The sequence below is a fragment of the Sceloporus undulatus genome, chromosome 3 (assembly GCF_019175285.1).
Source record: "Sceloporus undulatus isolate JIND9_A2432 ecotype Alabama chromosome 3, SceUnd_v1.1, whole genome shotgun sequence".
NCBI lineage: Eukaryota > Metazoa > Chordata > Lepidosauria > Squamata > Phrynosomatidae > Sceloporus > Sceloporus undulatus.
In genome coordinates this window covers 125,074,342-125,089,171 of record NC_056524.1, presented here as the reverse complement: position 1 = coordinate 125,089,171, position 14,830 = coordinate 125,074,342, and the positions used below count along the sequence as shown (strand labels likewise).

General features: G+C 38.7%; 1 protein-coding gene across 3 annotated transcripts in view; it reads left to right on the top strand.

Moving 5' to 3' along the window:
• The window catches only part of UGGT2 (UDP-glucose glycoprotein glucosyltransferase 2), a 102,027-nt gene that overhangs the window by 53,485 nt on the left and 33,712 nt on the right, over positions 1-14,830 (top strand). For all 3 annotated transcript variants that reach the window (XR_006102956.1, XM_042458351.1, XM_042458352.1), the window contains 7 exons: positions 1,361-1,488; positions 3,632-3,727; positions 5,059-5,161; positions 6,984-7,063; positions 8,375-8,564; positions 11,069-11,227; positions 13,688-13,773. Coding sequence is in view for 2 of the 3 variants with exons in the window: in XM_042458351.1 (XP_042314285.1) it covers positions 1,361-1,488; positions 3,632-3,727; positions 5,059-5,161; positions 6,984-7,063; positions 8,375-8,564; positions 11,069-11,227; positions 13,688-13,773 (842 nt within the window). In the remaining variant the exon portion in view is untranslated. The remainder of the gene's footprint in view (positions 1-1,360; positions 1,489-3,631; positions 3,728-5,058; positions 5,162-6,983; positions 7,064-8,374; positions 8,565-11,068; positions 11,228-13,687; positions 13,774-14,830) is intronic.

The window sequence follows — 14,830 nt, the reverse complement described above, 5'->3', positions numbered from 1 at the left end:
CATTTAAAAAGGATAAAAGGCAGCAACAAGAACTAAGACAAAGGAAAAAACAAAATTAAAAAAAAACACTCCTCATTTCCTGGAGATGTCTGAACAACGACATTGGTGGTGATGGTCTCTCCCTCATTGGAGGCTTTAAAGCAATGAGTGGGTGGTCACCTGTGGGGATGCTTTAGCGGTGAATTCCTGCATAGGACTGGCTAAGTAATCTTCCACATAATGCCTCCCCTATATTACTCTGATATAACAGTGAGTGTATTCCTAAATACAGATGCTATAAGTTTAAAAAAAAAAAGCCCACTTCTGGGTTACTACCAGGTTGAAAGGGAATTTCTTGAAAAGATCTTTGGCTCTTCTATCAATCCCTCCTCCCTCTTCCACACCACCAGTGGAGAGTGGGGCTAGGTGCAGAGAAGGGAAGCCTGAAGCATTTGTTTCAGAGTCCCTCATCTCTTCCCTAGTTGGGTCAGAGATATCATTGTAACCCTATTCATGAGTAAGGGGCTTTTGACCTGCAGTAATCTTGCAATCTATAAGCCCACTATCTAGGGAGAAGCTCTGGCCCGTCTGATGCATACTTTAGTTACCCAACAGTAAAAAAAAAAAAAAAGTTCTTCTAGCAAAAGGTTCTTTGTTCATTCCTTTTGACATGTTTTGGAAAGAGCCTTACAAGTGACAGAGGGAAGATAAATGTCATTGATATTCTTGAGATATGTCCAAACACAAACATAAAAGAGGCCACAGGTGACACTCCCCAGGGGAGCTAATCTAGTGGGGGGGGGGGTTTTCCTTCTCTAGTGATGAAGCTTTTTTTAGGGAGAAAGAATTAGGACTTACCTCCAACAGAAATCTTGGAGGGTGCAGGATCATACATCCCCTTAAGAGGATGGCAGAGTTAAGTCTTGCTCTTAAACCCTTACATTTCCAGCCAGATAAGAGGTAGATGTTGTCAGAGCTCAAGCTATCAGAAGAAGAGATGTATTAGGGGGTTTTGAGGGAGGAGTAACTGTTCAAAGTTGAGTATTCCCTGCCTTGTTGACTATGATTCCTTGCATAGTATGATAAGATCCAGCCCCAGTTACCCACACCCTGATAATATAAATGGTAGAGTAGCACAGTATGCTTTACATAGGTCTTCCCTTGAACACTGTTTTAACAACCTTGTTGATCCAGCATAGCATGCAGAGGCTGTTGACTGGTGGTACAAAATCTATTTTGACAGGACTTAGAGTTTTAGTGACTGCTAGTGTGTTTTCAGACACAGTTCAATGTACTGGTTTTGTAGTTTAAAATGGAAGGCATAGCATATGCCTTCCTATTCTAATGCTAAATGCCAGTGTCTCATCTTCTGTTTGTACAGGTTATAGGCCCTTTACAAGAAAATGAATTAAGTGCAGAAGATTTTAACTTGTTGGAGAAGGTAACACTAAGTTTAGGAGCTGTGAAGATTAAAGCGCTTGTCAAAGAAATGGGTGTTGACAGTAAACGGTAACATTCCTGGGTTTTAATGCATTTTTTGGTGTGTGTGTGCAGGAGCATACAAACATATTTTCTGCAGAGTTTCACTGGACACAGCTTACCTAAGACATTGCAACTTTGAAAATAAATTCCTTTAGATCCAACACTGTTTGACTTTTGGCATTTAAGTTTTGATATCTGCTCCTTTTCAAATAGCTTTATCATCAAGAAACAGTATGGAGCTATCTGTATTAGTATGGTTAATTTTTGAAGATTGTAGTCTTTTACTTGGAAAAAAGTCCCCTTGAACTCAGTGGACTCTACCTCCAAGTAGGCATGTATAGCATTGTTGCGTAAATGCCATATTTTTATTTTTATTAATTTGATATTGATATAAAAGTGTAAAAGCAATATTATACCAGAACTGCTTTCTTTTAGTACCACATTTATACCTTTAGCTGATATTGCACTTTGCAATAATTTTGAAACTGTGGCTGTTCTTATCCCTCTGGGGCCCTTTGAAGTGGCTTATATCTTAAAAAACCATAAAACAAACAATATCATAAAGACAGCAACAAAAACAAAGTAGTCAGAGCAACTATTTAAACTAATTTTTAATTCTCAAAAGAAAAGAAAAGAAAATAGTCTTTACTGTTGTTTTTCCCCTCCAAAATGCTAACAGAATGGTGTGTGTGTGTGTGTGTGTGTGTGTGTGACCAAAGAAAACTTTGGTAGCAAGTACAGTAACATTTTACCTTGGACTCCGCTTCAGGAGGTGGATCTCACATCAGTGAGGTAGTACAGTAAATCCATTCCAGGTCTTCAAGTGAGCTGTCTAAGGATCTTCGGGAACCTTATTCCTGAATTGGTTTAGCACCAAGGGTAGCACCTGTAGAGTGAATTCAATACTGCACTGACATGGAAGAGTCTTGGACCTTCCCCAATTGGCCCCTGGATCTTCCACTGCTACACACAGCTGATACAGAACCGTTGACATGGAAGTCACCAGTTGCCACTGCTGAGGCACTAATTATATCCTTTGATTTTTGAACAAACATTATGGGAGTAGGTGCTGTCTGCCAGACAGTGGTATCACTACCCCTGGTGTCACTCATTGCAAGGGGCAGGGCTTTGGGGAGTGGCATCCAAAATGGTGTGCTTGCCCCATCTCCTTTGCTGCTGTGGCACCATCCTCCTCACAGGTGGAGTTGCTCCATGGCAGTGAGGTCGGAAGGGCTGTGCCCTCTCCCTTTGCTGCTGCGGCACCGTTCTCTTCAGAGTTAGAGTGGCCCTGCGGCAACAAGATCGGGAGGGTCATGCTTGGCTCTTTCCCTTCATTGCTGTGGCACCATTCTCTGCAGGGCTAGAGTGGCCCTGTGGCAGCAAGGTCACAAAGGGTGCGCCTTAGGATGCTGCCACTGCGGCAAAACTGGGATGGGTGCACTTGACCATCTCCACCCCTCAGCAGGAGGGCCAGATGGGATATCATCCCTCTTCTAGGATGTCACCTGATGCAGGCTGCACCCCCTTAGTAATGCCACTGCTGCCAGAATACATTGCTGTGGATAGAACCAAATCCTGAAAAGAGGATAAGGAATGAAAAGTTCTTCACACAGATTGTTCCCCACTGTCAGCCTGTGTGGATAAAAAAGGTTACAAAGCTAAATATGAAGAATATATTTGACTGACTGTTTAACTTAGAGAGTGATCAGACTCTGATTACTTCTTGTTTCCAGATTTATTAATAAAGGAAGAGATTTCTTCATACAAATTAAAATAGATTTTTAGTCAAGTGACAGTATCTGGTGCTAAATATTAAATTGTTTAAGCAAAGCCAAAATGATAAAAGGGGAATTTCTACTTAGGATCAAATTATATTTTTTTGGCTTAAACTATTGTGGCTTCCTTATTGTAGGAAGACAAACAAAATTTAGGATGATTCCAGCCAAAGAGCAGCATGCACAATTAAATATACTTCTTAAGAACCATCTTTTCTCTTTGCTCTTCCAAATCTTCTTGTGATGTTTCAGGGATGCTGGTATCATAGGCTTTGCCATCCCTTCTCATGTTCTGGGTTTAGAAAGCCTTCAAGATGTTATGCTGTTGCTTTCTTTGAAAGATGGAGGATTTTTGCCATCATCTATGAATAAATCTATTTCCCCCTTCTCTTTAGTGGCAGCAATTTAGTAATGAAAGTGAATGCGCTTCTTTCTTCATTGCCAAAAATGGATACTCGTCGAGATGTTGAATTTCTTAAAGAACAACACAGGTAGCAAGCTTCTGAAGAGCTGTGCGCTAATATTTCCTCACAATTCACTTGTAGCTGAAGAATGTTTTAATATGTGTAGAGGCGTATGTAAGTTTCTATCAAAATATCATGAAGCTTATTTGAATAATACTTGGCACAAACAGAAGACAGATAATAAAAAATTCATTGTATTTTTTTGGCTTAATTGCTACCACACTTGGAAAAAGCATACATCTCACTTCATTTACCCAATATCCCACATTTTAGCAAATAACCTGCAAAGCTGTTTACAAACAATAATAGTATTAAGACAACTGCAACTATAAATGTGCAAAACTGGCAGTATCAGTGGTGTGTAAATTAAGACATGATGAAGGTGGGTGAGAAAAAAGACTGGAAATCTGCCTTATTAAGAAAAAGTCAGAGGTTTTTAAAATTTTGTCAGTGGCCTGAACCAAAGGTGTAAAGGTGCAAAAATACGGTAGCAGGAATAGAGTTCTGTAATTGAATAGCTACTAGTAGAGTTAGCTATTATGGTTCAGAAGTACCTAAATGGAGACCCTCATGATGACATTGGGATAGACACATGAACTGAATTGTTTCAAAAAGAGATTGTCATATAATTGAGAGATGACAATAAATGTTCTTTGGTCCCCTTCTATCATTCCCTCTATTTCTGGATGTTTGGACATGTGTACTCAGGTACATTTACACATGTACAGAGTGTGCTCATGTAGTCAACACTGTACCACATACACATGGAAAGGAGGTAGTAATATCCTTGTTGAAATCCCACCTTTTGCAGAAATACAAATTAATAAATACATACATTGGGTAGTAGAAGAAACCTTGGATGTGGAGAAAACACAGAAATAGCAGAATTAGTGCTGAGCATGTCCTGTTTCTATTACATGCTGGCACTGGGACAGGATGCAACAGCCTACACTGCAATACTTTGTTGAGGTCCTGTCTTCTCCTTCAGAGGAACCTAGAATTTAGAAATTGATCACCTGCTATATCTAAAGCTTTTGTCTATTATTCCTTAGTTATTCTTTAATTATTGAGTCTTCATTTGATCCAGTAGTACTGTTACCATAACAGAATTACTGCATGCATATTTTCCAGTACTTTATGACACAGTTCTTTTCATTGGTGGAAGTGAATGCCATCAGCTTGATCTACCAAATGATGAAGAATCAAATGATAGCCATGTTGGATCACAGTGTTTTCATAAAGTGGTTACAAATACAAAAAAATGATATTTTATGATATTTTCTTGGAATGGTATGCCTTAAAGTCATTTGTGACCTTTTTAAATCTCTCTTTAACATTTCATGTGTTCTTCCCCATAGTGTACTAAAGGTAGATCCGCAGCAAAATGAACCCTTCTTTGATGTTGTTGGAATTGTAGATCCATTAACAAGGGAAGCACAGAAGCTGTCACAGTTACTACTTGTAAGATCATATAGATTTCTTGTATATAGTTCCAGCTTTATGATTATCTTTGCTGTAAGCTAGTTTAGCAATTGTAGCACAGCTATTTTCAAGACGTATTTTTAATGCCAACTGACAGCTGTGATCTGTGTGCATGTGCAAATTTACACTTTGCTTGTGAAATTTGCCAGTTCCCTTTGGGCTAGTCACTGTCATTCAAATCAGTCTACTTAAGGGATGGTAAAATAGGAAAATACAGTCTGCCCTCCACTTTCATGGGGGTAAGGAGTGCAAGACCCCCATGAAAGTGGAAAAACCACAAATATGTGGGGGAAGGCAGGAGTGGTGTGTGTGTGTGCTCTTTTCCCCTCTCCTCCCATGCTTTGGCCAGCTGAGGGAAGCTGATCAAAGCACAGGGTAAGGTGGGAGTGGCACATGCACACTCTTCTCCCCCCCCCCCCCCCCATGCTTTGGCTGACTGAGGGAAGTTGGCCAAAGCATGAAGGAAGGTGGGAGGGTGGTGTGCATGACATTACTGGCTGCTTCCTCCCTCCTGTGCTTTTTTCTCCTGAGGAGGAAAACCCAGGAGGAGCATGTGCATGCCCTTCCTGGCCATGTCACAGACTAACTCAAGAGTAATTAAATCTGCAGTGTCACCTGTTGATGGAAGATGACTCCATGAATTTCATAGTTTTCTTAGGTTGGAAATCCTCAGAGTGGTTTTGCCAGTTCCTTCCTCTAAAATACAGCCTACAGCACCTGGTATTCAGTGGCAGTCTTCCATCCAATTCTAACCAGGGTTGACTCTGCTTAGTGCCCAAGATTAGATGAGATCTGGTGATTTTATAGTATTTAGGCCCTAAAATGGGAAAATACACCAGGTGAGATCCAATTACTGTTTCCCAATTAAAGCAGTTCCACCGAATCAATGGCACCGCTTAAATGTGTGTTCTTGTTGTCTACCTTCCAAGTAACTTTATGGCTTCTTTAATACAGGGTTTTCTTGGCCAGATGTGTTCGGGGGGGTTGCCTTTGCCTTTTCCTGAGGCTGAGATTATGACTTGCCCAGGCCATTGAATGGGTTTCCATGGCTCAGCAGGGATTTGAACCCTTGTTTTCCACTATCCTAGTCCAACACTCAAACTACAACATGACACTGGCTCCCTGTCCATTTATTCAGTACATCTACCCTAGTTGAGAGTAGCAGTTTGGAGTAGGAGTCAGATCTAGACTACTGTGATAGAACTATTCCATGGACTATTTGCAACAGTGCTAGCTGAGGTCTTCTTACAATAAAAGCCCACATTGTTTCAGGGCTAGTGTTACAATATTAGGATAGGTGAATAAGGAAGATACAGACTAGCACAAAATAATGTCATAGGTCATAAAAAGATTCTTGAGAAGAGTTTATGTAAAGTTTTACACAAGAATTTGTGCAATCAGAAGAACTTGTCTAGTTTTGGCATCTTTCCCCCAGAAATATCATTATGGTTTCTTTATAGTGTGGTTGCTTGGGAGAGAAAGAAAAGATACATCATTCTGCTCACCCTTGCACTGAGATTTCAGCAGCTACAATCTACTTCTTCTGATAACAGACTATAGTCCGTGAAAGATTATGCAAAAATAAAAGTAGTTTGTTTCACTTTTATCATTTTATTTGTTGGACATTTCTGGGCCCATTTCACTGCTGAGGAAAAAGCAGAATTAGGGATTTAGGGAATTAAGTTTTTCATACAAAGAGCAGACGGAATTGCACTAGTAGAAGCTTCCTACTTAATTATGACTTGGAAGGTGTTCCTCACAAGATAATCTGATTTTAATGTGATATTTTTTAAAAAATTAGGTACTTGGTCAAATTGTCAACATGAGGCTGAGGCTCTTCATGAACTGCAAACTTAAACTGTCAGAAGCACCTTTGAAGGGGTAAGTCACATATGAAAGTGCACTATTGTCATGTACACTAATGATTTCCAGATAGCTATTGTTTTCTCAAACTTGTTGGGAGGACAGGATGGGAACATTATGCTCCTCAGAGTAATATAAAAATCCTTCCACCAAGTCATCACTACAGACTGTTGGGAATAGGTCTCTTGGCAGGTAGAAAGCATGTGACAAAAGGGGTGGCACAACCCACTTTTGATTGGGATGCAAACAGTACTGTTGTGTGGCTTTCAGCAGATTACCTCTGTGGAAATAATGACCTTTGACAGAAAAAAAAAGTCCCCCAACTCTCCTATGGGATGTTAACTTTCTTTGGCCATACAAACATCTGGTTGTTACTCCACACTCTCCTGGAGGTTTTTGTACTCTGAAATTTCTCAGTATCCAGAGTTTCCTCTTTGAAGCTATCTTTGTCTTAGAATCCTACTACTACACAAAACATAGCCATTTCGACATGGCCAAGCATTGATACTCACTTAAATAAGTATACTCATAGGTTAGCTATATTCTGTTGGAAACATGCTTAACAGAAAAGCAGCAATGTCTCCTTTAGTGTTCATATGACATTAGTAGAGTGTCAGTGCAGCAATATTGTCCTTTAAGTATATCCTCTTAAAAATAAACCTCGTACTGTAATTAGAACCACTTATCGAACTCATCATATTACTTGGCTCATTTATTTATCATTTTGTTGTATTTGCTTTATACTCTGTGACCAACAGCCAGCAAACTTGCTCCTTTTATCAAAATAATTAGATAATTTATTATGCATTTCTGTGACCTGTATTTTGCTTTCTCCCAGACAAAAAATGAGTTCTGGATGGAAAATTAATCATGGTATGATTAATCACATTTGTGAAGGGCTCTTGGACTTAACCATATAATAGGACAGTGATATTCTGCGGGCAAATGCTGCACCCTGAGCTGTGTGTTCTATTTTCAGGGGGCTCATAATAATTGCCATGTTTTTGGGATGTGTTGATAGTGAAAAAAATTGTGTTTGTCAAGGGCTTCACTGGCAATTTGTTGCATAGAAATGAAAGTCGAGTTAGAAGAACTATAAAGCCTTTGGAAATTAAAAATAAGGAAAGGTCACCAAAGATTTCATCAAATATCTTGTAGCTTTATGGATTGACTGCTTCAAAAATAGCACCATTACGTTCTCAGCAATAATGAATGTTGAAAATAGGATCAGAGCATTCATAGGTTTTTTAAAGTTGTTATGCAGATGTTTCAGTTACTTCTTAACTTGCCTTTCCTATTTTAGTTTAACAATTGCTTTTTTTGTCCTAGTTTCTATCGTTTTGTTCTGGAGCCAGAACTCACTGCTGGGACCAATAATTTCTTTCCTCTTCCACCTGGGGCAAATTTCTTTGAAATGCCAGACTCCCCTCTCCTGACACTAAACATGATAACTCCAGAAAGCTGGTTGGTTGAAGCAGTGAACAGTTCCTATGACCTTGATAACATTCGTTTGAAAGATGTATGTACTCATTTCTAAATGTACTTGTTGGATGTGCACAAATCCAAATTAACAAGCCTGTAATGTTTTTTTTTTCCCTTTTGCATAAAATCGTTCTTTAAAATATTTACCTTTTTGTTCCAGGAATGCCCCAAGAAAAAGGATGTATAAGACTTGGTTAAGGGCTGTACCTTTTTTTTTTCCAGGCACATTTCCATAACTCTGCTGACTATTACCCTGCTATTCCTGGGGTCATAATTAGGGTTCTCAGTTATCCCTTATTATAGGGATGTTCCCTATTTGAGGTTTGGAAAACTGACTTAGAAATTTTAAAAAAACTTTACTTTAGGCATGAGCCTTTCAGAAAGACAGAAATGTGCTCATCATGCAATTTACAAATGTGGACAATATGTTAATTTTACAGAGAAATACATGGATAAGTTAACTGGAGGCAATGCTTTCATTTGGTATTTAAATAGACCATAAACGTATTAATAGCTACAGGTTCTTCCCAATTGTCAGTCTTGCATATCTGCAATTTTGATTGTCCCTTGTTGCTATTTTGAAAATTTGGCAACCCTAGTTGTAATTGATGAATAATGAATGATTTTCAGAAGAAAGTGTCCAATTAATTTAGAGTGTTCCATTGAAGTATATTATTCGATAACCTCTTCAGCAGTATGCCACTTGTTAGGGAATTAACTAAGAAAAAACCCTAACCCTGGTTGGCCTGTAAAAAGACCAAACAAACCATAAATTCTTTTGGAACAACTGCAAATCTAAAAGTGTCAACAGCAGCATTTTCAGCTTTAAAGAATATTTGACACTTTGAAGTTATGTCTTTAAAGCAGGAAGCACAGTAATTTCCCTTTTTCTGGTGGGCACTGATGCAACAGTTTTAGTCCCGTGTTCCAAGCCTAAGGTCATTTTTTTTTGGCCTATATGGTAAACATACAAAATAAATAAATAAATAAAGACCAGTAACTAAAACCAGGTGTTGGGGGAGGTTTTTGTAGTCTGATGCAGAGCTATGTAGATTGCAGAGACACTAGGTCTAGGTTGCAGGAAGGAATAAGAACTACCATAGTTGGCCTACATTAACCCTGGCCCACCTCAGCAGTTTTGACTATATCAGATGAAGTACAGCTTCCTTGCCAGAACAAATTTGGGTGGGCTAGAGCAAACATGGAACTACAGGCTTAAAAATCCATAGTTACATAGAAGGACAAATCAATTCAGGACAACCATGGTGTGTTCAAATTTTTTTTCTTTTCATCAATCCAATCCAGTCCACACTGCAGAAATAATCCAGTTTGACAGTGTTTTAACTGCTCTGGCTCAGTGTTAGGGAATCCTGGGAACTGTAGTTTATTGTGGCACCAGAGCTCTCTCACAGAGAAGGCTAAGAGCCTTGTCGCATTATTAAACAATGCAGGCAAATGCAAAAACTCCCTCTGCAGGAAGCTCTCTTCTATTTGTAAAATCATGGAAGAGGGTCGTGAAAGAGTCCCATTTGCAAAACTGAAATACAGAGTGCCTGCGTTTTACGCGAGTGTGCCATACACAGCTTTCAGCATACGCTGAAAGCCAATCTGGAAGAGCCTGTCGCACACCCTGGAAGAACTAATGGGGTGTGTGCCCGTGGCATGTGTGTGCTGCCGCGCCACCGTGCACCACAGGCGTGAGCCCCATTACTTCCTATGAGGCTGATTTCCCCTTAGGCGGAGGGACCCAGAACGGATCCCCGCATAAGAGGAGGGTGCACTGTAATCAGTTTGGCAAAAACGATACTATTATAATGCTCTCCCACACTTTTATAATCTGAAGAGAATGAGAGTCATTCTGAGGGAGAGGAAAAACACTTCTTTTCATTTGCCTGCCAGGTTTGTTTACTAAAGCGGTAAGTCTCTAAATGTCTCATAAAACTATAATTCCCAGAATTCCCCAGCATTGAGCCAGAACAGTCAAAATGATGTAAAACTGGATTATTTCTGCAGTGTGGATTAGGCCCCAGAGAACATGTGGTGAAGCAAACTTTTACCATTCCTGAGACCAATTTGCTTTCTTTGGACTGTAACTCCCTTAATTCCTCAACCAGCATGCCTGGAGCTGTAGTCTAAAAAAAGCAATTTAACAAATTCTGATTAGGATTTCAATGATTTCAGTGATAGCCAGAGGTTGTTTAGGGTATACAAATATCTTTAATAGTTAAGTGAGTGTAAGGTCTACCCTTCCAGCTCCAGCTGGGGAGTCAGCAGTAGAGCTTGAAAATTGCTTTTTGGACCCAAATGCCCAGAACCCTATGAATGATTGTGCTTACTAGAAGATTATGGGGATTGTAGTCCAAAAAGTAACTTTTCTAAACTTGGGGCAATGCTTAAATAGTGAGGAACTGCAATCATGTTGTTTATGACATCAATGAAACTAGACTCTGTCCATGACTAAAACCAAAACATTTCACCATCCCTGTATGCATTTTTGCTAATAAATGGAATGCTGAAATAATCAAATACTGGTTTTCACAGGTGGATGGTGTTGTTTCAGCTGAGTACGAATTGGAATATTTGTTGCTTGAAGGACACTGTTTTGATGTGACCACTAGACAGCCGCCTCGTGGACTGCAGTTTACCCTAGGAACAAGGAATAACCCTATTAAGGTTGATACTATTGTGATGGCCAATCTGGTAGGTCCTGGCAGTAAAACAAGTAGAATATGTAATTAATTTGGACAAAGGCACATTATTATTTTCCTAGAATCATATGATCTGGGTGCAGCTTTCTACTTATTTTTTGAAGCTTCTACTTTTACTTGTCAAGAAGGGACTGCTAATGATAATTACATGGCTTCTGAAGCTGAAGCTGTCAGTTTAAAGTCTGGGAATCATTAAAAATGCCCTATGGTTGTGAATTGCCTGATAATATTCTTTCAGTACCGTATATACTTATGTATATGTCTAAAAATTTATGTCCAAAAATTGGCCCCAAAATCCCAGGCCAACTTATTTATGGGTCAGTATGATAATGTGATAGCAGCTCTTTCAGATTTCTCCATGTAGTGTAAGATAGTTTCTTTTTCTCTTGAGCCAAGCAGAAAGAGTCCAGAGTGATTAATTGCTGTTAGAGAAACAGAGACTCAAGATAGTTTATTTTTCTCTTATGCCAAGCAGAAAGAATCCTGAGTGATTAATCACTTTTAAATAAATAGAGACCCTCTCCGCTCTGTGCTGAAACCAAAATTGAAACAAATAGCCTCAGTTAGAGTCTCTCTTGCTGTATGCACACATACACTCACTGAAGGAGCCTCCAGGTTTTACCCTGAACTTATGCACAGGTCATGGCAAAATCCATAATTTTGTCCCCAAAACCTGCCCTCAATTTATGCAAGAGGTCAATTTATAGTCGAGTATATATGGTAATTTTCAGCATAATGAAGGCTTTCCTGGTGGGTTATTGCCATTCTGCCATGTAATAAAATATATATTGTGAACAACCAAGTATATATGAAATGATAAGGAGAGTGACATTAGACAAACAGGGCTGTTCCCCACCTTTATTAACATTAATTAACTTTTATATTTTCTACAGTTTGGACCCTTATTTGGTTAGAAAATAGCTTGTTTTGTTACTTACTGTTTTTTCATGATTAAAATTTTATTTTTTAAATTGATCAATGAAGAAATAGCATAAAACATTTTTTTTAATTCCTGTTAAAGTTCCTTTTTAAAGTAATCTGAAAAATCATTTCACCAAATACAGTAGCTTTATTCTGGTTTGTTACACTATTTCTGGAATGTGGTTTCATTACTTTACATTTTCACAAAAGTGATTAACTACAGGTAGCTACATTGCTTAAAACTTATTATTTGAATATATGTTGACAAGTTTGAGCAGTTACTCAAAAAGTGGAAATTGTAATTTACAGTATCCTCTTGGGCATGCTGGAATAGGAGCGAGGCAGGGGAGTATATGAGCCTAAGGCCTTGTACAGGCTTGTCCTCATGTAACTAAAGCCTGTCTTAGCATTATGTGTATTTTTGCCATTGACTTCAATAATGCTGGTTATTCCCAATTGGAACAGACCCTTGAATTAACTGTTCAGTCAACATATGGGTAAATTCCATTGATTCAATGGGCCTCCTCTAGTTGGGAGTTTGAATAGGAAGCTCTTCTTTGTTTCTCTTCGGTGCTTGCTCTCTCTCTCTCTCTCTCTCTCTCTGTTTTAACATTATTATAACCTCAGAAATAAGTTGATCCCAACTCATGGCAACCCTGTGAATGAGATGTCTCCAAGCCCCTCTATCCTCTACCTCCCTGCTCAGATCCTGTAGGCTTAGGCCCTGGTCTTTCTGAGTGAAACTATCCATTTGCCATGTGGTCTTCCTCTTTTTCTACTCCCCTCCACCTTCCCCATCATCACTGTCTTTTCTAATGAGTCCTGCCTTCTCATGATGTGGCAAAATATGACAGCCTCAATTTATTCATCTTGGCTTCCAAGGAAAGTTCTGGCTTGGTATGTTCAAGGATCCATTTATTTGTATTTTTAGCTGTCAATGGTATTCGCAGCAATCTTCTCCGGCTTCTCATCTCATATGAGTTTATTTTCTTCCTATCTGCTTTCTTCACTGTCCAGCTCTCACATCCCTACATGGTAATAGGGAATGCAATAGCTTGAATGATTCTAACCTTAGTTTCAGGGTTAAAAAATAGTTTTAAAAATTAGTTTTGCAGTCAGTGTTACTGTTAAGTTTATTTCCACTCTAGATCTATAAAATGGGTATTCAAACTTAGCTGGAGATCAGTAGAAAGACGAGCAACCAGTTAATCCCTTTATAGAGCATGGGAGCATATGCCTTGTCTCCCTTGAATATAGGGATGCAAAATGATTCAAATGTTCCATTTTGATTTAAATGCCAACAACTGAACATGTACTCGATTATGAATAATACACCTGCCTTTATAATGAAAGGGTAGTGATTTCATGTTGGTAGTGAAATGCTAGTTTTTATTATGCTTTGAGATCAAAGCACCAAGTGAGTTGATTTCACTGATCACTGATGTAAATGCATGCCATTCACCCTCTGTGTAAGTAGTATTTTCCCTGCTTTTAAAACCAATGGGGCTTTTGTTTTTGGTTTGATTTGTAGGGATATTTTCAATTAAAAGCAAACCCAGGTGCTTGGACTTTGAGACTACGTGGAGGAAGATCTGAAGACATCTACCAAATATTTAAGTAAGTCAAAACATTTTTCTTCTAGCATTAGTATTGTAACATATTTGAAACTTCAGTACAGTAAAATATTACTTATGTTGAAAATAAGCAATCAGATCCATGTGTGGTACATTCTGCACTTTCCAGCGGTATGGCATTTTGGCTAACCCTGTTTGGTCCTACATCTTCAACCTCTGCAGCACTGATTTTCACCAAAGTGTCCTAGTTGGAATAAGAGGTTTTGGCTGCCCTTCTTCTTACTTTGACTGAATTAGGAGTTTCACCATTGTGCCATACAAAGGCTTAATCTGCATGCAAGGCTAAAAGTGTTACACACTTCTTCAGTCTCATTCTAAAACTGGTATGAATATGCAAAATACGTTTGTGTTTATAAAAAAGTGTACATGAGAGAGAGAGAGAGAAACAGCTTGAGAAACATAAAAAAATAAGTTAAGCAAATCACATAATTTTGCTTACTTCCCATAGTTTATGCTTTAGTTCTGATTATCTTTGTGTACAAAATATATAGAGCTATGACGTCATTTACGTACTAGAAGACTAAACCATGTTGACTTCTTTGGAATGAAACGTAACTAACTAGGCTGTGTTTGCATATGTAGTTTTAAAGAACATAATTCATGTTACAAACTTCCTTCTTGAAATTATTGTTTTTAAAAAAAATAAATGTCCTCTGCTATTTAGACAATCATGATGTCACTACTCATGGCAACAATAATCATTTTGAAGCAGCTGCACTGGTAAACCAGAACTTCTTCTGCTGTGTCACTGTAGATGACAGCAGATCTAAATTTGGTCTCTCAGGTGATAAGTGTTTCATCTGATTCTGATTCATTTGCAGCCTGATTCTGTTGTCTCTATTGATGATATTATCAGGCACTGTAGGGCTCTGAATATTAGCCATTGTATTCCCCATCATAACCCCCTCCCCCCATCATTGTGTTAAGATGTGAGTGCTGGACAATAAAGAAAGCTGACAGAAAGCGAATAAAGTCATTAGAGATGTGGTGTTGGAGATGTGTGCTGAGGCTGTCATACTTTGGCCACATCATGAGAAGGT